This window comes from Takifugu rubripes, chromosome 3, assembly GCF_901000725.2.
Source record: "Takifugu rubripes chromosome 3, fTakRub1.2, whole genome shotgun sequence".
Lineage (NCBI taxonomy): Eukaryota > Metazoa > Chordata > Actinopteri > Tetraodontiformes > Tetraodontidae > Takifugu > Takifugu rubripes.
In genome coordinates, this window is record NC_042287.1 from 12126983 (window position 1) to 12150817 (window position 23835).

Here is a 23835-nt window from a genome sequence, read left to right on the forward strand (position 1 = left end):
GATGAATTTTTATTTTAACGGGTTTCCTTAACCATTTCTCCTCCACACAGCCTGGTGTTGGTATCTTTCCAGCTGACACTGTTTCCTGCTTCAGTCAGTCAGGCAACATGCTTGTTGCGTAGAACAGGTTCTCTTGTTGGAACATCTGGAAAGCTTTTGAAGGGAGAGTCCTGATCATAAACCACTGCGGGATCTGCTCTCCTTCCTCTTATTATCTGGTTCCAAACTTTAGTACCTTTTTCCCTTTCACACATCATATTTCCATTAAAGCCGACTATGTCTTGGGGTTTTAATGGCAACTGGCTGAAACAAGATCGCATTTTGTAAATTTCCTCAGGCTAATCTATGTGACCTCTCTCTCTAACCTTGAAACACACCTGCGAGGTCGTAGAGTTGTCCTCGGGCCTCCCCGCGGCATCCGTCGGTTGAACCGCGGTCTAGTTTCGAATTTAAAGGAAACTCCGAGCAGACGGAGGACTAGAAGGGACGCGTCAGATTTCCTCAGATCAGATTTGAGCCAGCTGCCTTGAACAGCTCCCATAACCTCCCATGTCTTCCTCTCCTCCTGCTTTGGTTCAGCGAGGCTCTGATAACTCCACCGGGGGCTCATTTAGAAGGATTTCTTTCAGAGGGGGTGGCTAGAATGTGTGTTTTCAGTGCAGATACGCTCCACTGCAACGTTGCCTCTGTACAGACACAGTTGGCGTCCTTCGCTGTCTGGAGAATAGGGAATCTGAAAATGCCAGCAGTCCAAGAAAGAAGATTCTACCTTCCCGTCGACACCTGCTGCCATTTCATTTTGGAACAGACTCGGTTGTCGCTGGGGGGAAAGCACCTGCTCTTACTCCTTGTTTTAAAAGAACATGTGACAATTTCCTAGGAAAATAGTTGGTTATAGCCTTTTCGTCATTCTATAAAAGACCAAACCCTTCTGCCTCTTCACTGTGATATTGTGTCCGCCGCACGCGCAGCAGGTTATCGCCTGTCATCCTTCCATATTTATTCAGAATCATTGCTTGTTGCAGAGAGGTTTTTAAATTAATGACATAAGAGGTTGGGTGGGGGCAGATATGCTGCAGAGTGCAGACGATTGCAGCTTCCACTTTATGTGAATCCTGCTCATGCTTTTTACCCCTGTTGCTCTCTTTTCCCCCTGCAGCCTCTTTTGGAAACTTCTCCTAGCTTATCCCCAGATCCCTGCGACAGCCCGTCCCCTCGCCATCCGCTGTCACGTGTCCAGGAGCTGCTGTCTTTGAATACATGAGTGAAGAGGAGGACAAAAACAGGATGAAGTTTTGGACTACATGCCTGCCAGTCGACAGGAGCCTCATTTAACACAGCCAATCTGGTTTAGAGACAAAACGTCATTCCAGACGTGGCTGTGGCGCGTCGATAAGAGGCGCGATTTAGGGGACTACACATGACAGGAAACGTTCTTTTGATTCCACGTTGTACGTGCTTCAGACGTATTCTTTATCAGAACCTGAAACCGTGGCATCTTTTTAAGTATGCATTATTTTGTCGGTCCGCTGGTCATTGGGTGAACAGCTGGCAGGCACCATCGCAGGTCACCTTAACATCTGGAGAAAGCCCATAGCACAGATGTAGATTCCCAACATTCTCCGACCAGAAAGAAGGCATCCATCTAAAACTGCAACACCGAGCGTGTTCTGGAAAATGTAGCCCTGTCCAAATCACCTCCATGCCGCTGTGTGGTTTCCTCTCAGGACTTTTGGAGTCGCGACCATCAACCCAGGCGTTCTTCCTGTATCACACACTGCAGAATGTTGGAGAAATCAAACTTTAAATGTATATACAACATGGATATTGTAGAACAACTGTAAATCTGAATATACTCTAACAGTAACTTAGTGGGGGCACTGTAGATCACAATCACCGGCTAAGATTAAGCAGTAAATACTGAGAATTTTTCTAATAGAGTCTAATAGAGACGCACGCACGTGTCTTCAGAAGGGAAATGTTAATGTTGTTTCGCAGCAGCCTCGTTGCTCATCTGTCATGTTAGCTGCTATGCATCATCTCTCATTACACAAATGCGCAGGAGGTGTGTTGTATTCCGCCCACCGTCCGCCACGTCGCCTGGCAGAGAGCTCAGAACTGGAGGCACCGTGACGGCTGCCTACCTGCCCTGGTCCCAGCGTGTCTGAAGCGGGCGACTGATCTTATTTTATTATTTATTTTTTTTGCTTTCTCGTTTTAAACCCAATAAAACAATCGGTCCTCCCGCCCCACCGGATGAATTGTCTCGTAATGTGATGAAATTGACTGTTTAAAGAGAGAAAATGTGCTGTTATTTTTGGATTCGCCAATGTCCTGTAAGTATCGACACGTTTGTTTTACGCTGACGGATGATGGATGGACTGTTTGAAATGCAATTAATGGAAAACGAGCCGCATTTATCTGCTTTACAGACACGCAGACATGTGGCGCAGAATGTGATGAAAGTGTGTTTTTAGAATAAACTAATTTGAAGCCTCATCCAGGTTTTCATTTGTCATTAATGACTTAGAATAATATATATATATATATATATATATATATATATATATATATATATATATATATATATATATTTGCATTTGTTACAAAAGAACTTTAGAAGTATTTGACCTCTTGACATTTAGGTTAGGCAGAAGAAATGTGCTTTTAATGTAAAACTGAGGCCTTTAAAATATTGGATGTTTAGCCTTTATACATACATACATACATACATACATACATACATACATACATACATACATACATACATACACACACACACACACACACACACATGCACCATATATATACATATATATATACAAACACACACATATACACCATATATATATATATATATATACACACACAAACACACACAACATATATATAGTCTCAGCACACATGCTGTCAGATGTAGGACCATGTGTAAACACAGCTGCTCCATTCACACCGCATAAGAGGCATTGACATAAATGACAGCTTATTCTCTTCTGGCCGTAATTTAGAAATGCCGGACTTATTTGTCTCGCTGCCAAACTGTCACTCATTCCTCACGCTGTTGCTCGTGCCATGACGTGACTTTCATTTGCTCGTAAACGACTTTAACGGGATGTGTGAACACAAATTGACGGATCGCCGCTGCGCATTTCATCCGGAGCAAAATGGAGTTTTAAATCTTTGCTTTTGCTCTGATTTCTCGCTCGGCATCCAGGAAAACACTACTGCACACACACACACACACACACACACACACACACACACACACACACACACACACACACACACACACACACACACACACAGGAGTCCAATTACTGTGAAGCATGGAGCATCTCACCAGTTGATAATAAGGCACATGTATGATAAACAGATTCAGTGAACAGTAGCCTTTGCATCCTTGAATAAATACATGGAGCAGATGGTTGAATGATGCAGTTAATTGGTTACTGTTTATCATTAAGGGTCTCTTCTTCTCCTGAAAGCTTGTCTTTCATCCTTATCCTCTGCTGAGGGTCCATTCAGGATGTTTATGGTGTATCTGACTTTGATCAGCTGGATCTCGGCCTCTGACGGCACTGAAATAGAATCGCTTCGTCCTCACCCATCAGCTTCTGTCGCAGGGAGCCGAGAAGCAGCTGCTCCAATAGAGTCTCTCAGTGGCGTAAACAGTTGAGGATGATCTTTTTTGGTGTGGCCCCCATCTCGTCCGCGTGTTCTCACTCAGCTTCTGCTGAAGAGGTCAAAAGATAAAAAATGCAAAATCTGAACTCCACATTAAGAGCCATGCCATCTTGCAACTTGAGTAGCCATATGCTCAGTCAGCAGAGGAAGAGAGAGAACATAAATCGACACCCAAAATAAAATATTAATCGCAGGTAAAACACGCTGCTGCATAGAAGAGAGGAGCTTTCCCCCCCCCCCCCCCCCCCCCCCCCCCCCCCCCCCCCCCCCCCCCCCCCCCCCCACAGCCGGTTTTATTCAGTGTAATCGGCTTTTCTTTGTCTTGAATCACCACAATCATCTACAAATAGTGCCAAGACGTAGGCTTAACGTATATTGTAAGATTATTTGAACGGTGGCAAAGATGCTACAAGTGCCCATGTTTTTAAAATATAGCTGCTCCTATTTATGTAGCATTACTGCCCCCTAGTGGAATGTTTGTAGAGTCAACTCTTGATGGATCAACTTCACAATAAAGTAATTGTCTACACTATATCTTTAATGTCTGTATCATATATGTATACCTTGTTATTGCCACACAAGGTCATCTCAGATGCAGAGGCTGGAGTTGTGAAACAAATCACAATTTTATTTATTTAAACGTGTCATGTCACAGCAACCCTTGTACATAAACGAAGCTCTGCTGCCCTCTACTGGAAACGCTGTTTTCTACACCTCCATGACATCATGGCTTCTTAATGACTTTCACTAATGAGAGATATTAGGTCATGATGGCTGGCACCAACCGAGGAGCCATAAGAGGCGCTCTGGTATTATTTTACCGAGGTGGCAATGATGCCATTAATGATTCATCTCATGAGCCCTGGTACCAGGCAACGTGGCTTGGCACCATATGTTCAGTATTTAATACCCATTTAAGTATGCAAGACACAAGAAGTTGGTTACTAGCTGCAGGAAATATGATGAATACAATGGTCTTACATCCAAATTTTGGCCCCTCGTTTTAGGATCTTTAACCAAGTGATTTTTACTCCTAACTCATCTGCCGGACTAAATTTGGGTTGTATTTCGTTATTCCATTGATATAATAGTTGCCATAAGCTCTGCCCTACACCAAAGCAACGACTAGGAAACCTGCACTATTTCATTACCGTCGCCCGATTCAGTGGAAGCCGCCCCGCGGTTTTGAAAGGACACTGGAGAAATCATTAGATGCATGATCCTCAATAATCCTCGACGGGGGTTTGATTTAAGGAGTGAACGGTCTGACCCTTTTTTTCCGCCAGCAACGAGCGCCGTTACGTCGGAGGAGCAGCACGCCACGGACCGGCAGCGCCGCGACTTTTATTAGAACACCCCCCCCCCCCCCCCCCCCCCCCCCCCCAAATATTAATCCGCTCGATATCGATGATAATAATAACGCGAGAGTTCGCAAGTTGCCTCCAGACTGTTGGCAACTGTCAAAGGTGGAGCGGGAGCCGCGCGCATGACCCGACACACATTACTGTAACACTGTACACGGCCGCCGAGATAATGTCCGTTTAAAAAACCCGAAATAATCCCGAGGTAAGGAACCGAGGAGGGCAGCCACACCGGCGACCGTCGCGGCGTTTTCTGCTCATTTTCCTTCGCTTCGTCTTCTTTTATTCTAACCAACTGTGTCGCTGTCGTCGAAATTATTGCACTAAACATATTTTTGTGTCTCCCTTCAGCTCCAGCCAGCGCAAGGATTTTTTTTTTTTTTACTCCTCCTATAAAGTCGCCATTTTGCTTCACTGCCTATAAAAACCATCCCGTATTCTTGTATCCCCCCCCCCCCCCCCCCTCAAGGCGTCGGGATCTACCTATATTTTGATGGATTATTTTTGAACGTGTACGTTTTCGGGGAGGCGTTAAAGAAGAAGTGCCTCGTGGTGTCCATGTTAATGCGGGGACGGAGGGGGGGCACGGCGACTGGAAACTAGGAATAAGATGAAAGTCTCCAGGAATATCCAGGAACGGAGCAGTTTATAATTCCGCCGTATTTGTTTTCCCTACCACCTCCTCTTCTCTTCGTGTGAGTTGGGGAGGGGGGTGGGGGGCAGACCGTGACGCCTGTCCGCTTCCACTTAGGCCCCCTCGAACGCGGTCTGACCGGGCTTCGTCGCACAGCAGGTGTGTTTGCCATGTAACATAAGATCGGTGGAAAAACGCCCACTTTAGGTACTTGTCTCCTGACCTCCTCACCCACCTCCCCTCCGCCCTCACGGGGGTGACCCGGGGCCACCCGTGGCCCCCCAGTGCTGGCTGACCTGCAGGACAGTCCAGGTAGGTGTGGCCGTGCCGGAGTAAGTAGCTAGAAATGTAGCGCTGTGGTGTGTCTGTAGCTCTTAGACAGGCGTCTGTGTGTCCTTGTAGCACACACACGCACGCACGCACACACACAATGGCAGTGATGGACCAAGAGTACTTTTTTCTTGGGGTGGGTGTCACCAGGATTTGTTGTTATGTCTAGCGACATAAACCTGCGCCGGTACTGAGGCTGAATCCATCTTTCATATTAACATGAAATCTAGCTATACATGTTCTTTCTCCATATATATATGCAGGGGAAGAGAGAACGCAACTAAAAAGTTTTTAAAGTCTTTTTAAAGAAACATCATTGCCGCCTGTCTTCCTGTCCCTTCGCCTCGGTTTATTTTAGGTCAAATGCTCTTCACACATTCAGCAGGAACAGGAAGGTGCTTCTGTGCGTGCGGTATTTCTGCACCATGCAGTGGGGGTCACCGTGCATTTTAATGGTACATTTGGAGCCACGCACAGCCTGTCCCAACATCTCCGAGTGACCTGTGTGTGTGTGTGTGTGTGTGTGTGTGTGCTGCTGTCGTGACAGTGTGTGTGGAGAAGGGCTAAATCCGATATGCTAAATGTGAGTTAGCTAATGTCAGTGGAAATTTAAGAGGCTAGCTAGTTCCTCGCTCTGATGCTGTTTCTTCTGCACACCCTGTTTTACTACTCATTCCAAAATGCTCATTTGGAATTCTGATTGAAATATTTAACTTAACTTTCCGTGGTAATGTTCTGGTTTCAGTTTTAATACACAGAGGACTGAAATGGGGCACCTTTATTGCACCCCATAGTGTGGCTTGATGATAATTTAATATTTTTTGAAGGCTAAAAAAAAAAGTAAAAACATGACTCGGACAGCTAAAGTGTTCCTTTGTTTCCTTGACAATTAAACAACGCATGGCGGGTCTGGAAGAAAGTTTGTGTCCCCTTCTCTCCCTCTTGGACTCACCTTCTGTTTAATGGGCAGAGCATAGAGTTAGTGTGTAAGTGAGTATATTGATTTTGTAATGAAACATAGAAGGTCGCACCCTCATTACCACCACAGATGATGTGTGTGCCTCCATCCCGATAACCTTCAGTGGAATTACACAAATGGCCGACATGATGAAAGTGCATTGCAGAACAAGGAGGCAGTATCATCACTGCTAATAATAATGTTTTGACAGCCAATGGAAGAGGGCTAACGATGCTCAAAAACATCATACATCGCCTCGGCCTTTCACACGTCACTTACACGTGTTTGTAATCCCGAAACTGTCATTCCAGGATGGAGAGCCCGAGTGGTCCAAGGTTCGGGAAGCTGTCCTCGTCGGTGCTGCCAAGGACCCGGACCCCCAAGCACAGCCAGGAGCACGTTAGAACCACAACACACCCCGACAACAACAGACACAGTGAGTGTGGCGCCGCAACTGTCTGACATTAAACCTTTGTGGGAAGGAAAATAAGACCGTGTGTGTGTGTGTGTGTGTGTGTGTGTGTGTGTGAGAGAGAGCTAATTTCCTCTAAGCAAACGATGCAACACATGCATTTCAGGACATTACAGTGAGTTTCCTCTTAGCAGCTCTCACACTGCCATGTCTGAGGATTTGGTGAACATAATACACACCTCTCTTTTCCTGCTGCGTTTGAAATTGGTGTATTTTGCTAAGAATCAATGGTCCACTGCCGTCAATGTAATCTAACCCTTCTAACCACAGAAGGGCCTGGAATCTACAAGATTTTTTTTTTCCCCTCTGACCGACTTACAGTGAAAATTAAACAAACATGCAGTGCCAAACATTGACATGACTGATATCCCGAGCCATCTGGATGGCAGTGGAAGAATTAGGAAAGGGAGAGCCGGACAAGGGAATTTGCTTCAAACCAACAACACAGCCGAGTGTCGTTATTTTGCAGATTGGACGACCTGGTATATTCGGGCCCTGCAGAACAGTTTTCTCAGAAATGCAGAACACCTGTGTTGGAGGAGCCACTCCAGTTTATATTGTTTCCATGTTAATATGTAGCCCCGAAGCCTGGATTTGCATGGCGGGGTGGTGGAGTGCATGTGTCTGCGTATGTTTAATACAAGGCTTCAGCTCAGAGAGAATGGGAAAGCACTGGGTATTTTATTCCCACTAAAGTTATGTGATTTTTTTTTTTTCTCTCCATTTGCCTGATCCTCTGATGCACATGTTCATTTTCTCCCAATGAATACAGTGTGCCAGATGTGCTTTTGTGTGCAGCTGGAGCGATGATGAACGAGAGCGCGTGTATTTTCCTCGGTATAAAGTGTTCCTTAGGTGTCCGACTCTGCACACCTGCAGCAAGATAATCTGTCAGTATTCAGCTGTACAGCAAATACATTTAAAATCTCCTCAAAAGATGAAATCGTAGCGATTGACTAGCTGAGTGCTGGGCTGCAAGATAACCAACAGACGCTCACTGCTGACAACCAGATTCAAGCTTTCACAGATTAGAGTTACCTTTGTTTCTGCGTTGCCCCGTCAGCCCTCGGGTGAGATGTGGCAGTTCCTCTGAGGTCTTTGTCTGGGAAGAACACAAAACACTTGTCAGTGTTTGATCCTCGACACACAGATTTACCTTTTAAGTTTAGAAGCTGAACGTAAAACAATGCCGTTGCTATAAAGATACTGTTAATAGGAATATACGTTACATCCCAGTGATGGTAATCTCAGTGAAGCACCGGTGGCAGCGAGTCTTCTCCTCCCTGCCAGGCTGCCAGGCTGTGCCTGTTTTTACCAAATTACCCCTGTGCACCATGTGCCCGTCTGTGTCTGCACAAACAGTCACACCCCTCAATAAAAGGTTGAGTTCATCAGAGCGAGTTCAGGGGATAGTTTTGAGCATGTCTCCCCCCCCCCGCTTCACGCACACATCGGTTTGAATGCTTGATTGCTGTGGTACAAACTGGAGAGCAGCAGAATGGTGCTGCAGAAGCAAGATTTGTTTTTACTGGTAGATGACGTGAATGGAAAACCTAACGACGGGTTTTTAATATTCATCTCTCCCAGAAAAACTATGATTATTTTGTCAGAAAAACCCGTCTCCTTCATTTATTGCTATGATGCCCTCATCGATCAAATTGTATTTGTCTGAATGAACATTTATGAGGTGATTTGCATTTTTCTATTTGTGGCCGACTGGGGGCTTTCTGGGAATATGAATGTATCCATCAGTTCACATGTGGAAATCTTACATTTTTTGACAGCGGCGATTATTTGTGAAATAGAAATGGATTGATTAAAACAGAATAATGGGAAAAAGAGCTGAAAATGACCTGAAACCTGGGCTTATTTGCACAGCCCTTCCTTCTGCCATTATTAGATTAGCAGCTGCTGTTGGAAAATATTTCATTTGTTACAATACTTTCAAAATAATTTTGTTTATTTTCCAGCTAATGGCGATACAGCCGCTCTGCCAATAGTAATGAGCACGGCTCTGGTTGGTCCATCTCAGGGGGGCTGTGAGCCTCCGTTTGGGCAAACAAAGGCATCAATTTCCAAGGCTCCCCGTGGAGCTTCTCAGTGTCCCGACTGTGCCCATTACACACAGTGTACCCAGTGTTACCACACAGGTTCACATGTTCTGCCATCCTCACAGTGGGGATCTCTCGTTTCTCCTTCTTTTTCTTTGTTCTGGCGGAAATGTCTGCCTGGTGCACCTCATATTATCAGTTCCCATGCGAAACTTTCTGGTCAGAATATTTGCATGATGTAACAGTGAAGAAATCCTGTCTCCTATGTTTTCATATTGATTATTATTCACACTTTGTTCATAACCGGACCCCCAAGCAAAGCCAGGGGATTCAGTTTCTTGTTTTGTAGGCAGCATTATTAGTAGCATTATTAGTGCTTGGACAAATAACCGTTTTGGTTAAGTAAAATGACTCGGTCAGCTTAATTTTGACTCTTGGCCAAGTGGTCTCTCCAGCCCTGATACAGTCCAAGCCAGCGGGAGTTTGAGGACTCCTTTCCATCAAACACCACAGTTAAAGAAAACAAAGCAATCTCAGCATTTCTCAATCACAAAATGGGAGTTTGAACTGGAAAATGTAAAGGTTAATCCTGCAAGTTAAGTCCCATGTTTGATATAATAAACTGTAAGAGTCCGCTCCCCCTCTTCACACACACACTGTCACCGTTAGCCATTCACCTCCTCCACATCAGTTTTATTTTCTGTACTTTCCAGTTGTTTGACTGCTGAAGCTTTGTCACCTTACACCAGCAGCTGCAATCAATAAGAACCTATAGAAATCTGAGAATGTTGGTTTTGGGATAAAACTGAATTCTGGGGCTTTTTATAGCCGGGTGCTGCGTCTCCATTTGTTGAGTCCTTTGTCGTCTTTGTCACCCTTTTATTTGTCAGGCTTGAGGACGTGTACAGGGAAATGGGAGAGTTGGTGAGTCATTGTCCATAAGGAGTCCTCTACAAACAGTCTAGAGGAGATGTTGTCTGTCTGGCTGGGATACTATATTGTGCATCAACATGTGGCTCTTGATGGTGCTTTGCTTATGTAGTACAGCATGCTGCAGTGCAGAAATGGCAAGTTAAAAACAACTTTTACACGTTTCCTTTAAACGATTCTGTTCCCAGTCAACTTTTTCACTTGCAACTTTGTGTATAGATCCTACTGGTCCTGTTTGAGATTAGGTTTTGGATTGTAACTGGACGTGAAAGCACAACTGGCCCTGTGCCAAACTGACAGCAGACAATAGATTAGGTCTCTAATAATATAAAACCAGCAGCGCAAGTAAAATCAATGCTGATCTGAAGAGGCTGCCGGCTCTCTGTGACTCACCAGATCACCACATCTGAGACTTTCCCTTGGATTTCACTGTTTAGAGTTTGATTTAGCAATGCTACCAAACTGGCAGCCTGCCACAAACACCACAGCAGCGAATGGAGAGATAGCAAGTAAAAAACCTGCAGAAAAATATACATTTTTTTTAACATTCCCATTTTCTTTTCTCCATCCAGATCTTACTGGATTACATTATGCTTAGGAAAAGAAAAACTGTTTGGACCCTGGCCTGACCTAGAGGCAGCAAATCATCTCCACAGATGCAATACCAGCTTACACATTCGAGACATGGTTAAACTGTTATTGTGTGTCTATTCAGAAATGTCGTGAATGGTGGTGTGTTTGTATGTGCTGTCTCCAAATTTCACTCTCAACCACACTATGTGGACGCAGACAAAGGCTCTTGTGTGTGTGCTTTGTCAAAGAACACAAGCGACTGTTGTGTGTGCATACGTGTGAGCATGTGTGTGTGCATTGTGCGCACCCTTGGACTCAAGGAGCAGTTGCAGGCGTAGCTAGGACGACTCAGAGGTTATCTGAGATCATTAAGCAGCTGCCTGCAAACAGGGTTCCTGACTTTACTATAGACCCGTTCCCCTCGTCCTCTCTTCTCTGTCAGGATTAACTGGCATGGAGCAACAGTTGCAGACAGCTGGGAGCGAATCAGTCCCTGCTATTAGCTGAACAGCTGTTTTATCCTCTTGCTCTGTGTGAGAAAGTGAGCTTTAGATTTGCTTTTTACAGGCGGTCCTAATTCCTCTCCTTGTTGAAATTAGGACTCTGATAAAGGTAACAAAGGCAAAAGCCCTTATTCCCATAGTAACAATAACATATCTCTCCCAGGAGCCCAATTCAGTAATTATGGCCTTTCTTTTACAAGACCTTTATTTTCAAAGACAGGAATTAAAATGCATGCTCAATTTCCTCCTCCTCGGCACAAGACCTGTGCTGCTGACTGCAACATCTCTCCAGCTGCTACCCAGACAGCTAATAGAGAAATGTTGTGTAGCCTGGAGAATATTAATATACCCCTCTGTGGACATACACGTAATGGTGTTGTGTACTTGTGTCAATTGGCACATTTCTGCGTGCGTTTACCGGTCGTGTCAGAAACTATTCACAAACGTATTTTTCAGCCTCACCATATGTTATTTTGTAACTCATTTCATGAGTCTGAAGTAAAAGATTACATGTAATCCCTCAACGTGTGTTTGAGTTTACAAATGAGTCAGGGGGACCGATGATGCAAAATGGGAAACAGAACACCCTGTAATAAAACTGAGGTAAAGGCGAGGTTGAGCTCATGCTAATGAAGGACTACACTGTATTTTTATGCACAGATTCTCTGGGACATTTTTTAAGGTTTGTTCTGGCAATATGACCTGTTTTATACGTAAGTACCGATGGCAGAAAGTCAGTAACAGTTGTAAATTATTAGCTGAAACCCTTCTAGCATTTTCAATGTTTGTCGGCTTACTGACTACAGTATGGCTGGGCCAAACATGTGCACATACTGTCGTTGCTTTTTAGCAAATGGCCAGGCGAAGAAAGCAGCTGGCACAAATAATGTCATGCCCCTCAGTCTAGGAAGTGAAAGCAGATCCAAAAGATATTCTGTAAATACCAGCTCGCATCCCATTTTCACATTCTCATCTTCAGTTAGCATACATTTCACATTTTCCAGATCTGATTAAACTAAATGGCCCACGCCCCATGTTGGCTTGCTAAATTAACAGAGAAGACATGTAAAGCTATGTCCTAAAGAGCAAAGAACATTCTCAGCTATTATCAGCAGTGCTGTCATTCTGCTTAAGAGCAAGAAGTCATCAGCCTCTGCAATTCTCTCAACCCCAGCATCCTCTTTGCCACTCCCTCCTCCCCCTCTCTTCATCCACGTGCATAAACCCGACCTCAGCTCTTCCTTCTTCTCCTCCTCTCCCTCCTCAGCACTGTGCAAGCGGTCTAATTGTAGCCGAGCAGAGAAAAGTAATTGAACGTACTCTCCAAAGTTCCCATGGAGAAAAATTTTCTGTCGGAGGGGGAGAGAACAGGAAGGAAGTGAGAAAACTACAGTGCACATGGGGTGAGAAAATAGACAAGCTGCAGTATGAATGATGGAAGCAGTGAGTAATACAGAGAAAAAAAGAGCATGGGGTGGGCTGTGTAAGAGTGCCACACAGGTACTACAAATTTAGATCTAAGATTAACCTGCTTCTGTCAAATCCCTAGCCCTAAATGACCTCGAAGAATAAAACATTACTTTTTTCTTCATCCTATGTGAAGCAGTCCCAGGATTCCTTACATACTCAGAGGTAATTTTGCTTTCTGACTTCACCAGGTCCACTGTGTGATGAGCCAGCAGAGGGGAAGAGGAAAGGTCGTCCTAAAGCAGATGTGCAGGAACTGAGAAACATCCCCGTGAGTCTCTCTTTAAGCTGAGAGCTGCTTGAAGTTTTTGTCTGTAGGCAGCTTCTACTAAATATGGAAAATATGCGTGACAGCAGTCATCTTTTCTTACACGAAACCCTCTTTTCCTCACTTTTGAGCAGGCCCATTTGATAGTACAATGGAAGGAAGAGTTTCGACGCCACTCCAGGGTTAAGTGTCCATGTTCAGGCTGCTGGTTAGAATTTCCAAGCATCTATGGAGTCAAGTACCACTATCAACGCTGCCAAGGGGTGAGTCACCACCCTTTGTTCTTTCCTGCTCTGCAGCTGAGTATTAGTAAGACCAAAAAAACCCTCTCCAGTATCATTTTAGTTCCTCATGTCAGTGTGTACATCAGGCCACAGTAGGTGAGAAGCTGAGTCACAGCTGTCCATACTGCGAGGCGGTGTTTGCAACAAAGGTTCGCCTGCAGAAGCACAAGCTTTGGAACCACCCAGACAGGGTCAGTGTGGAGCCCAGAGATGAGGAGACCAAGCTTCAAAAGAACCCAGTCAAGTTCAACACAAAGAAAAGGTGGCTGCGGCTCGAATCCACATACAGTAACACACTTGTTATAGTCATATGGCTGACTGATTAGAATAGTCCTCGTGCTCTCTGTGAATTCAGGCCCATGGAGAACAGTCCTCCCTCTCCAGTCTTCTTCAAGGTAAAAAAGACCCACGAGGTGTCCGTTCCCTCTCTGAATGGAGAGCTGGCCCACCAGAGGAGTGAGAGGAAACAGCACAGCCACAGCCAGCAAACACAGCAGTCACAGCTAGTCCAGGCTCTGTCCCAGCAGTCACACTCTCAGAGCACGTCGTCCGATGCGGGTGGCAGTGAAAGCGAGGGTGGCAGCCTCCCCCCTTCTTTCCCCGATGAAGACCCAGAGCGAATGCGACACAGTGAGCCTACAGTGTATCTTTTGGAACAGATTACATATTCTCATGCTGTGTTTCCTTTGTATGGGTTGAACCTCTGTTTTGCTTTTCTCTTGATCCAGGACGGAAGCAGAAAACACCTAAGAAATTCACTGGAGAACAACCATCTATATCTGGAACGTTTGGACTTAAAGGTAAAATTCAACAGATGCATTCATTCACGTTGCCATTTAATTGTGATTTAATTCAGGTCAACTTCTTCAAGATGATGTGCTGAATATTGAAATCGGAATGGTTTAAATGCAGAGGTGACCTGCACCTCTTTCAAGTGAAATAGGGATCGAAATTGTGCTCCTTCTCAAATGTCACTTGGGTCATTAGCACTATGAAATTGACCTTATTGATTAATTAAGGAGGTATGCAGAATTACATAAGAGCAGCACTTTGATGACAACTTCCGAGATGAAATTGTAGAGACATTGAGAGATTGTGGTGTCTGTGATCAGAAGCCTGGCTGCTACGGTGCAAAGAAACACTGGAATAAAACTACAGGCACATGCTGGCTTGAAACACAAAATGTAAACTGAAAACTCCTAATCATCTTATGTTTTCAGCCTTAATAAGCAAGTAGACACTGTGTGTAGTGCTCTTTTACAAAAAGTGATTGATGTCATCATGGTTACTGTTGCCTTCTTGAAAGACTGATACACCAGAGCTACAATAAAACAAGTCCACAGATTGTAGGTCTTTCATTATAATACCTGATTATAATACCATTTCTTTTGATACTTTGCCTCCAGGATCATCCTCGTGCTATAGATCTTCTGTTGTTCAGAACTGTCCTCCATTTGTGACTTTAGGTATGACTAAAGTGGAGGAGAAGCTGAAAGCGGGACGTGTCAAGAGACCAGAGGGTAGTGGGTTCAGTGAGGAGCATCAGAAAAAACATGCTGGTACTCCAGGTCATCCTAAAAAAGATCTAACCCTAACAACGTTTTAGTGAATATCAGTTTCTGACTTGAATCATTAAGCATGATTTCACCTAAATTACTTCTGTGCTATGGTGCTCTTATAGCATTAAAATGAAGCTGTAAAGCAAAGAAGCATAAGCATGTATTTCAGAAATATAATAATATAATATAATCATTACAATTAATACTTTCCTTCAAAGGCACTATTCCTGATGCACAGTGGCACCGTGCAATCTCAGAGAGAGGGGAGGTGGTATGTCCCACCTGTTCCATTGTCACAAGGAAAACAGTCCATGGCCTCAAGAAGCACATGGAGATTTGCCAGAAGGTTTGTGGGTGTTCTTGAATGGGTGCAACAAAACCCTAAAATTACTTTGTTCTCAGAGATTAATGTCCTTTATTCTGTGTATGTCTACATTAATATTAAGCTGTTATTTAAAACCAGTTTACATATAGGCAGTATATAACTAGCATATCTTATCAAAGTGAGTACAACATAAAACTCTGTCAGCACAGAGCTGAAATTTCCATGATGCTTTATGGTACTGACAGCGGTGCTATTAGATACCACTCTCACAGGAGCCCATTGTAAACTGTCAGGTGCCTTTACAGCAATTCTATTGATCTGAAGACAGAAAACAAACATTCCCGGTCCAGGAATTTCCCTCACTTTCCTTATAGTATATAATATACTATTACTTACAAAGTAACTTGTCACTTAAAATGGATCAAAGAGATGAACATTTTACACAGGTGGGATTTGTTTATCTTGCTCTTAATCATGGACAGTAGTAATAATGTGACCTAAAGTGCTTTTCCTGACCACCCCTGACTTCAGGGGTGCGGAAGCCTCCAGGGCCCCGGAGATGTGTTCCTACAGCCTCTTTAATGGCTCTCTGGTGCAGTGGCTCGTGTGACTCTATTAAAGTGGCAGTTAACCATTAAGCAATGATAGAATCAACAGATTATCACTGGGTCACTCACCAAATCAAATCAATACTGTGACAAGGAGAAAAAAAATATATACCAAAGTGAGAGAACACTGTGTTAAATTGGCTGTTGTACTTGCTTTGTCCCAAACATTGACCCCAAATTGCACATTTTATTGTGGTACAGATGAAACATTGACAGAGCTGATTCAGTAAAGAATATAGCCAGAAACGTGGATTCGGCTGTTAGATTCCAGTTACCTGATCCTTTCTTTGGTCGTATACCTTTCAGCTCCAGGACGCCCTGAAGTGCCAACAGTGCCAAAAACAGTTCCGGTCCAAGGCCGGCCTCAACTACCACACCATGGCTGAACACACAATCAAGGTACCGTACACAGCACGCAAACATTAAGGTGCCTGTCAGGTTTTCTTTACTGGCAGTTGCTTCCATATTTATTTTTGACCAACCTTTGCCCCCAAGTCCATCACTTAAATGAGAATGAGCGCTCATATATCTTCACTGTCACACTGACCCACTGCCTGCGTTAGTCAGAGCAAGGCCATCCAGAGAGCTGTGCTTCTGGTCTTGTGCACAGTCATAGTTGACATACGCAGAGACGGGTTTGACGGTGTTTGGTGAGGGGTGTGCAGCCCATAGAAACAAGTGAAATAACAACATGTTCTTACCCATATCTCTCTCTGCAGCCTTGTTAATGCTAAAAACACAAGCTTTATCAAGATATTATCTCGACACTCCTGCATTGAACCAGGGCTACAGCCATGACATTCAATGAGTAATTCAGCACAAGTTGTTTCAAAAATTACCATGAAAGATTGACAAAGATACATGTACCAGCATTCTTCTATCTTCTTTTGTCCCAATATGGAAGGTTGTGCTAAGCTATAGGAGGAGGTTTGAGTGTGTAAGATTGACAGTTTTATATTTAATGGTCATGCTGTTAAACTCTACCTCTTGTGTTCTGATCTTGATAGCCAGAGAGACTACAGGTAACCGCAATAAGAAATCTCCTTTTATATATTTTACTACTATTATCTGTGGATCAGCCATAACTGTGTGGATGTCTGTGAAAAATCTCTGTTAATATTCCATGAAATCTGTCTGCATCTGTAGTTACTCCAGGACCATTGCTGTCAAATGGTCCAGGAGTAATGCATTTTGGCAGGCTGAGATTTGAGGGACGGGGATAATGTAGATTTACAGTATCTTCTTCTTTGTCTTCTTTTTCAATACTTTAGCATCTTCTTACTTTTTACAGAAAGTTGAGGGTTTGGTCTCATTAAAGACAACCAAACTGTGGTTCACAGGGAGTTTTCCTGAAGTTTTACTCTCTGCAATAGACTTCTATTCTTTCCCTCCCTGGCAGCTCTACCATCTGTTGTTCTGGTCCTGGCTGTGGTTTGGCACTGGCCCACATTTGAGTGGAAACACAAGCATGACAGTTGTCATAAACATGCCTTGAGTAACGGTCTCACTATGAAACCATTTAATGATCCTGGCACAGTGTGAACACTCGTGATGGAAAACACATTTTCATCACCATTTGAAGGGGGGTTTCGGTGGAAGGCGCTAATGTGACGTCGTGTTTGTTCCCTACTCAGCCCTCGGGAAGTGAAGGCCAGACGGACGACATTCACAAAGAGAGAGAAAGGCTGCGTCTAGTTCTTAAACAGATGGGGCGAATCAAGTGTCCTAGTGAGGTATGCATTACTTCTTTCTCTCTCTCGCTCTCTCTCTCTCTCATTCTTTCCCTCCTCTTTGCTCTGTTATGTCTTTCAGATTAATTTTTCCAGCTTTTAAAGTACTTTTTCCTTTCTCGTCATGTGCCAGTTCAGGATTTGTTTCTCCTTTCACCTATCTCAGTCCTTCTTTTCCTGAGGGTTGTTCCTGACAAGTTGGCCAGAACCAAATGGATATTCCACGTTACTCACGATGCAGTGCAAAAACAGAAAGAACCTAAAATGTCCCCAGACTGAAAAATTAGGCAATCTAATCCTTTTTCCTCTGTCTCTTTAATAAAAGCCAATTCCTGCTATATCCCCATTACTTCACACCAAAGGAAATGGAAGTCATTTAGGGGATCATGTACTTAGTGGTGACACTGATGGGTGGCATGCTGTGGTGCATCAATGAATTTGGCAGGGGGTTAACAGGATGACTGCATAGCCTTTTTCCTTTTGTGCTGATTTCATTATCTCATCTGTTGTCACCTTCAAGTAATTTCAGAAATGTTATATACTGTTTACAGGGCTGTTCATCCCACTTTTCCAGCCTGATGGGCTACCAGTACCATCAGAAACGCTGCGGAGGAGACTTATCTGATGATGAGAAGTCCTTATTTCTTTGTCAGCACTGTGGAAAATCCTATCGTTCCAAGACCGGCAGAGACTACCATGTGCGTACAGAACATTCTCCATCTAACAACATCACCATGGAATCGACCAAAAAGGACAACATCCCTGACACCAATAACAACACTGGCAAAGAAAGGGTATGATCAACGGAAAGCCTGATCTGTACATCATTAGTCCCACTGGGTTTTTTTAGGGTCTGCTCCCTGATGTTTCCTGATGTGCTGCATGAAAACAGAGCTAAGGCACTTTAGTTACCAAAGTAATACAAAGTCACAAGACGCCTTGAATGCCAGACAACCCTTTAAAAACATGACAAGATTTCTATTATAATTGAGAGTTTGGCTGGAAAGTTTTTTCTCCCATGAAATTATAATTTCTTATAATGCCAAATGCTTTAAAATGTGTCTCGAGTTATAGTAATCAGGCATTTTCCATTGAGACTTTAGTGTATTTAGGGGGAAAGGTTTACCAATATTTGTACTCATATAAGTTTCATCCTTCAGGTGGTCACTGCAGAATTATCTTCAGTGGGCAAGAAGGAGCAAAGCCAGTCTGAGAAAAAGGACTACCATGAGACAGCATCATTCAACCGTCCCACAGAGAAAGAACGAGAACTGCGAAACGAGGAGCGGGAGAAAGGAAAGGACAGGGAGCCAAACAGGGTGGCACAGAGTGAGAGCCCCTGGGATGACCTGGAAAGGACTCCTAGTGGCAGAGTGAGGCGTCGGTCGGCCCAGGTGGCAGTGTTCCACCTGCAGGAGATAGCGGAGGATGAGCTGGCCAAAGACTGGGGCACCAAACGCCGCATCAAAGATGACCTGGTACCTGATAGCAAGAGGGTGAGGAAATGTTCACAAACAATACTAAAATAATAGGATACTGTAGTTTATTGAGCATTGTCTCCATCACGGATTGTCATCTTTTCCTTTATACAGTTAAATTACACTCGCCCTGGTCTCCCTAACTTTAGCCCAGAGCTGCTAGAGTCCTGGAAGAACCAAGTCAAAGAGAAGGGCTTCATCTGTTGCACCAATGAAGTAAAGATGATTGCGTGTGTCACCATATATACAAAATGGCTTTCAATGCTGTCTTTTTGAAAAGAAATATTGACCTAAAACTTGGCAGTTGCAGTGAACTCTGGACTTTTTTTTTAAATACGGCTGTAGATTTCACTGGAAGTTTTTCTTTTCTAGAATTGTGAAGCTGTCTATTCTAGTGTGTCAGGACTGAAAGCTCACCTTGCCAACTGCAGTCAGGTAAAAACACCTATCTGCAAACAAGCTTACCTGGTTGCATTTCCCTTTGTGAAGCGACACAACAGAAGACTTTGGAGGCTCAATACCATGAATATACCTTTATGGATTTCTGTTTATGCGTGCGTGTGTGTGTGTGTGTGGTAGGGCGGTGGAGAACTGGGGAAGTACACATGTCTGATCTGCCAGAAGGAGTTTAGCTCAGAGAGCGGCGTGAAGTACCACATTAGCAAAACACACTCACAGGTAGGTCTCTTTCAGACTTTATAAACCTCAGTATTGTTGTAAATTGTGTTTATTTAGGTCTGATAATATAGAGAAAAATAAAAACTGAAAAGCAACAATAAAATTTACAGTAGTAGTAGACATGCATTCAAGAATTTATCTGATTGGACAAAAAATCTCATTATTTTAGAATTGGTTTCGTGCAGCAGCAACACAGGTAGCCCCCAGCAGCAAGACTAAAGTGATGGAGAACCATGGGATGACCGCTGAGGTCAGAAACGGCGCCACCTCTGGTAAGAAGAGGGGTCGCAAGCCTAAAGAGCATCCCCCTGTTGCCGTAGCGCTTCAAACTGAAACCGAAGCTCCTCGTCAAAGCTCAAGCCCAGCCATAAGCACTTCCTCCAGCTCATCGCATGCCTCCGAAGAGATTATCGATCCCACGGACAGTTCGGGCCAAAATAGACAACCCACACTTTTCAGTGCCAGAGGAAGTAAACCCAAGAGGCAGTCTTTTTCTGAGTAGTGTCTCCCCCGGAGCAGGAAGAGATGCTCATCCTTAAGATTGTTCCAGGAAGCTAAACAACCTTTCTGACTCCACACAAGGACCCTGGAAAAGGAAAGTTTACTCAACCATCGCCAGATGACACCTTTATTACAGGGACTAACCTTGGTTTTGAGAGCTCCACCAGTGAAGTCTGTTGTTCACATCAATACTCAGAAGATTGTTGTTTTCCATTCCACATCCAGGTCTCATTTTAAGGCACATGTTTCAGTTTCTGTGCTCGCAGCAGAGGCGTCGATGCTAAGCTTTGGTTTGTTATTTTGTTTGTGTAAAAATTAATTCGCATTTCAAACAAGCGCAGGATAATTTTAAAATTATATTCTATTCGCATGGTGACATCATTTAATATTAGCTAGCATTTTCACATTTTTTTAAACAGATCTCCTCTTCTTTGTACATAAATAATACATATATCGATATACCTGCAATATATACTCCAAGCTGTGACGCCATCCGCCACGTCTGAACTGCTCGGTTGAATCCTGAGCAGGTCAGACTTTTGTAGTGTGTGCTGTGGTGCAATGTTGTTTTGAGATTGCTTTTTCAAATTTTGACTTTATTTACTACTTTTCAAGTTGTAGCTAAGCGAATATCAGATAAGCTAGAAATGTTCAATGGTTCAACTTATGTCACAGATTTACCAACAGCTGTCCTGCAGTTATCATATCTTTATTTAAATCACAACAGGCTAAAAGGCGCAACATTGGACAACAGAAATTACCTATGAATTGGTTGTCGTCACAGTTGAATAGCAGTGTACCCCCAAAGTTTCAAAGATATGTTTGTTCACATAATCACAAATTGATAGCTTTTTTTTTTGTTTAAAATTTAAAAAAAAAAAAAAAAAAAAAAAAACTTGAAGAAAATAGGACAGATGATGAATTTTGTCGCATCATTGCTGCACAATCAAATGGTGCGATACAAAGTACAAGTATGGGCCATGTTTCGGCTACTGCTTTTGCCTAAATTGAAGCGCTGCAGAGAGAATAAAATATATCTTTTATAGAGAGGTTCAGGAAAAAATCCTTTTATTAATAGGACAAAAATGAAGAGTCACGTCATGATGTATATGAATTCATTCCTGGATGCTCTGAGTAATAGCCTTGCACTTTAACCCCTCTCTTGTTCCCCTCCTTGTATTTTTGCACTCCTGGGATACTCAACAAATATGATCGAAAGACTGTCAGGCAGCGGGAACAGGAATATTTTATTCTGATTATGAAACCATATAAAAACAGGACTAAAATCTTGGTGTTTTACCCAACACATTTTATCTGTATATTTGAACCAAACTCTGATGCATTTACATGGACAGGATAGGTAGCGATGACAATACATATCAGCCTCATAGGGTTGTGTGATGCAGGACATAAGATGTAAAATACCAAGATTTATCAGGTCCAGATGGGAAATGACACTCTACTCACTCGTTGTTGGCACTGCCACATAAATTTGACTTACAATGTGTAAAGCCATCTTGACCTTGTTGAAGTTTAAGTCTGTTCAAATATTAGAGTACCGTAGCTTCAGCTTAAAATTTTTTTTTTTAAAAGACGATATTATCATAATCCAATATTATTTGAATCCTTTTTTAAATGTAATATGTGCAATCAGAGAATATTTTAACAAATTTAACGTAGATACTTGAATCCACAGTTATATCGAGCAAATTGAAAACAGAATATTGGGTATACTGTATGTTTGCAGTTCACGCGGATGAAACGACAACTAGCTCGCTTAATTATACAGATCACATATCTATTTATATTCATGTGTGTGCATTGCCTAGATCTGATAGCTTTGAAAGTGTTGTGAAGATAATCTGGTGAGATTAAATGGGTGCTTGACTCACCACTGTACCTTAAGGACCAGATCGATCATCAACGTCCACGAGTCCGCCCTGCCCTTTTCCCCTCTGACTTTTATAGAGACAAACGTTGATGTTTTAAAAGCACTGATGTCAGCTGGACGCTTCGGAGAAATCTGAAGTATGTGTCCTCGAGATCAGAGCCGAGTTAATCAGCCGATGGCGTCCATTCACGCGGGGATGATTATGCATGTGTCCTGAGTTAGACGAGCCCTGGCTGGTCTCGGGTCCTTTCCTACACAAGCTCATCGGAGCGCACGTGCGTGTACAAACGTTTAGCACCTTTCAGAGGGTGATGCTCTTCATTTGGCTCCTCAGCTGTTTGTTACTCGTATCATTGATGGCGTCACACTGACCGCGTTTACCTGATGAGCTTCGGTGTTGCAATATGATAGTTGAGCACTGCTTTGAACAGTGGGTATTTTGTATTTTATCACCCTTTACTCTCTGTCTTCCTATAGTGTGGAAAACACATATCTATCCCGCAGTGTGAGCTGCCTGCAACATGTTTAGAGAGTACAGCAATACACCATATTTAGCTGGTTTTGTTGGCTTGCTGGTTCTTTTTCAATTGATGGTTCCTTTTAAAATGGCTTTCCTCCCCCACGATACATTCATTTGCTTTTTTCCTACGAGAAAGAGAATCGCTCACCATAGAGGACAACGTAGGCCCGCGCGTTGGCGCACGATGTTATTTCATCTATTTCGACGGTGCACATAATTTGAGATTTCTTTTCAGTATACAGTGACAAAACACATCGAGGAAGTCCTTTATATTACGACGATAAGGCCTATGTTTCCGTGTTTGTTTTTTGTATTTAGTGCACTTACTATACCATGAAGTAGGCTTGAACATGAGTGTTGTTGGAGCTTTCTATTTACCCTTACTGTGTGTGGTGTGACTTTTGTACCTGGGGAAAGAGCAGGCCCGAGTGTCTTCCCTTTGTCAGCAATGTTATTTCCAAAAACCGAGGTTAATCCTTAGATTTCACCTTAGATATTCTGAGAATTCTACTTATTTTGGTTGGCCACCAGTGGGTCATTTTTTTAAATTCTACCTATTCTTCAAAAGCGAGAAAGGACTTACCTGCCTCTGGGGGCCATTGTGATGATTATTTTTTTCTTTTTATGAGAGTTTTAAAAGATGTTATGTTGTAGCTCACAACTGGTTATATTATATTAGAAAAAGGTGAATGGAGACTAATGACATATTGAAGATTTCCCTTTCTGAAATGTAAGCTGTATAGAGCTTATCATAGGAGCCACCAATGCCTCCTTTGACTCTTAAATATTACAATTTTTCTCCCAAAATTGTTGTATTACCTGTACATTAGTATCCCTTAATGAATTAATAAAAGTTTGTTGACAAACATTTGTGTAACTGTCATCCTTTGGAGGTTTTATACTTAAGCAGAGGTAGTTGCTTCATTGTTAAGGACATTTTTAAGCTGCACTGCAGTGCCGTGTAGTGACTAATCTTGTTTAAGTATATTTATAATGCGGATTTTTTTTGTTTTTAGCACTCGTGTATTCT

At 43.2% G+C, this 23835-nt stretch overlaps 2 protein-coding genes and 1 long non-coding RNA gene across 13 annotated transcripts in view; 2 read left to right on the forward strand and 1 right to left on the reverse strand.

Moving 5' to 3' along the window:
• samd10b (sterile alpha motif domain containing 10b) overlaps positions 1-2499 on the forward strand; it is a 29954-nt gene extending 27455 nt beyond the window's left edge. The window contains exon 6 of the mRNA XM_029833180.1: positions 1160-2499. Coding sequence (XP_029689040.1) covers positions 1160-1182 — 23 coding nt within the window. The 3' untranslated portion in view covers positions 1183-2499. The remainder of the gene's footprint in view (positions 1-1159) is intronic.
• LOC115249046 (uncharacterized) lies at positions 1640-16407 on the reverse strand. 6 transcript variants are annotated; one of them, XR_003887756.1, is made up of 4 exons: positions 16283-16407; positions 8478-8541; positions 3605-3733; positions 1640-1777 (listed from the first exon to the last, which is right to left on the reverse strand). It is a non-coding gene; the product is annotated as an uncharacterized lncRNA (long non-coding RNA). The 6 variants fall into 6 exon arrangements; XR_003887758.1 differs by lacking the exon at positions 16283-16407 and adding an exon at positions 8669-8767; XR_003887757.1 differs by lacking the exons at positions 8478-8541; positions 16283-16407 and adding exons at positions 4248-4285; positions 4836-5053.
• znf512b (zinc finger protein 512B) lies at positions 5113-23671 on the forward strand. 6 transcript variants are annotated; one of them, XM_029833170.1, is made up of 18 exons: positions 5113-5250; positions 5397-5991; positions 7279-7403; positions 13155-13234; positions 13366-13494; positions 13590-13777; positions 13847-14145; positions 14244-14315; positions 14982-15083; positions 15293-15420; positions 16314-16406; positions 17642-17740; positions 18289-18531; positions 18898-19233; positions 19330-19431; positions 19588-19650; positions 19795-19893; positions 20063-23671. In XM_029833170.1, the coding sequence occupies exons 3-18, from the start codon at positions 7280-7282 to the stop codon at positions 20393-20395; spliced, it is 2490 nt and encodes an 829-aa protein (XP_029689030.1). In that variant the 5' UTR covers positions 5113-5250; positions 5397-5991; position 7279; the 3' UTR covers positions 20396-23671. The 6 variants fall into 6 exon arrangements, with proteins under 6 accessions (XP_029689030.1, XP_029689032.1, XP_029689035.1 ...); XM_029833172.1 differs by having other exon boundaries at positions 14982-15074; XM_029833175.1 differs by having other exon boundaries at positions 13871-14145.
• The last annotated feature ends 164 nt before the right edge of the window (positions 23672-23835 follow it).

Bases quoted from the DNA above. Each gene is read 5' to 3' on its own strand.
- znf512b (XM_029833170.1), top strand. From the start codon at position 7,280: ATGGAGAGCCCGAGTGGTCCAAGGTTCGGGAAGCTGTCCTCGTCGGTG. The intron at 16,407-17,641 runs GTACCGTACACA...TTCCCTACTCAG, and splicing joins TGGCTGAACACACAATCAAG to CCCTCGGGAAGTGAAGGCCA. The intron at 19,651-19,794 runs GTAAAAACACCT...TGTGTGTGGTAG, and splicing joins ACCTTGCCAACTGCAGTCAG to GGCGGTGGAGAACTGGGGAA.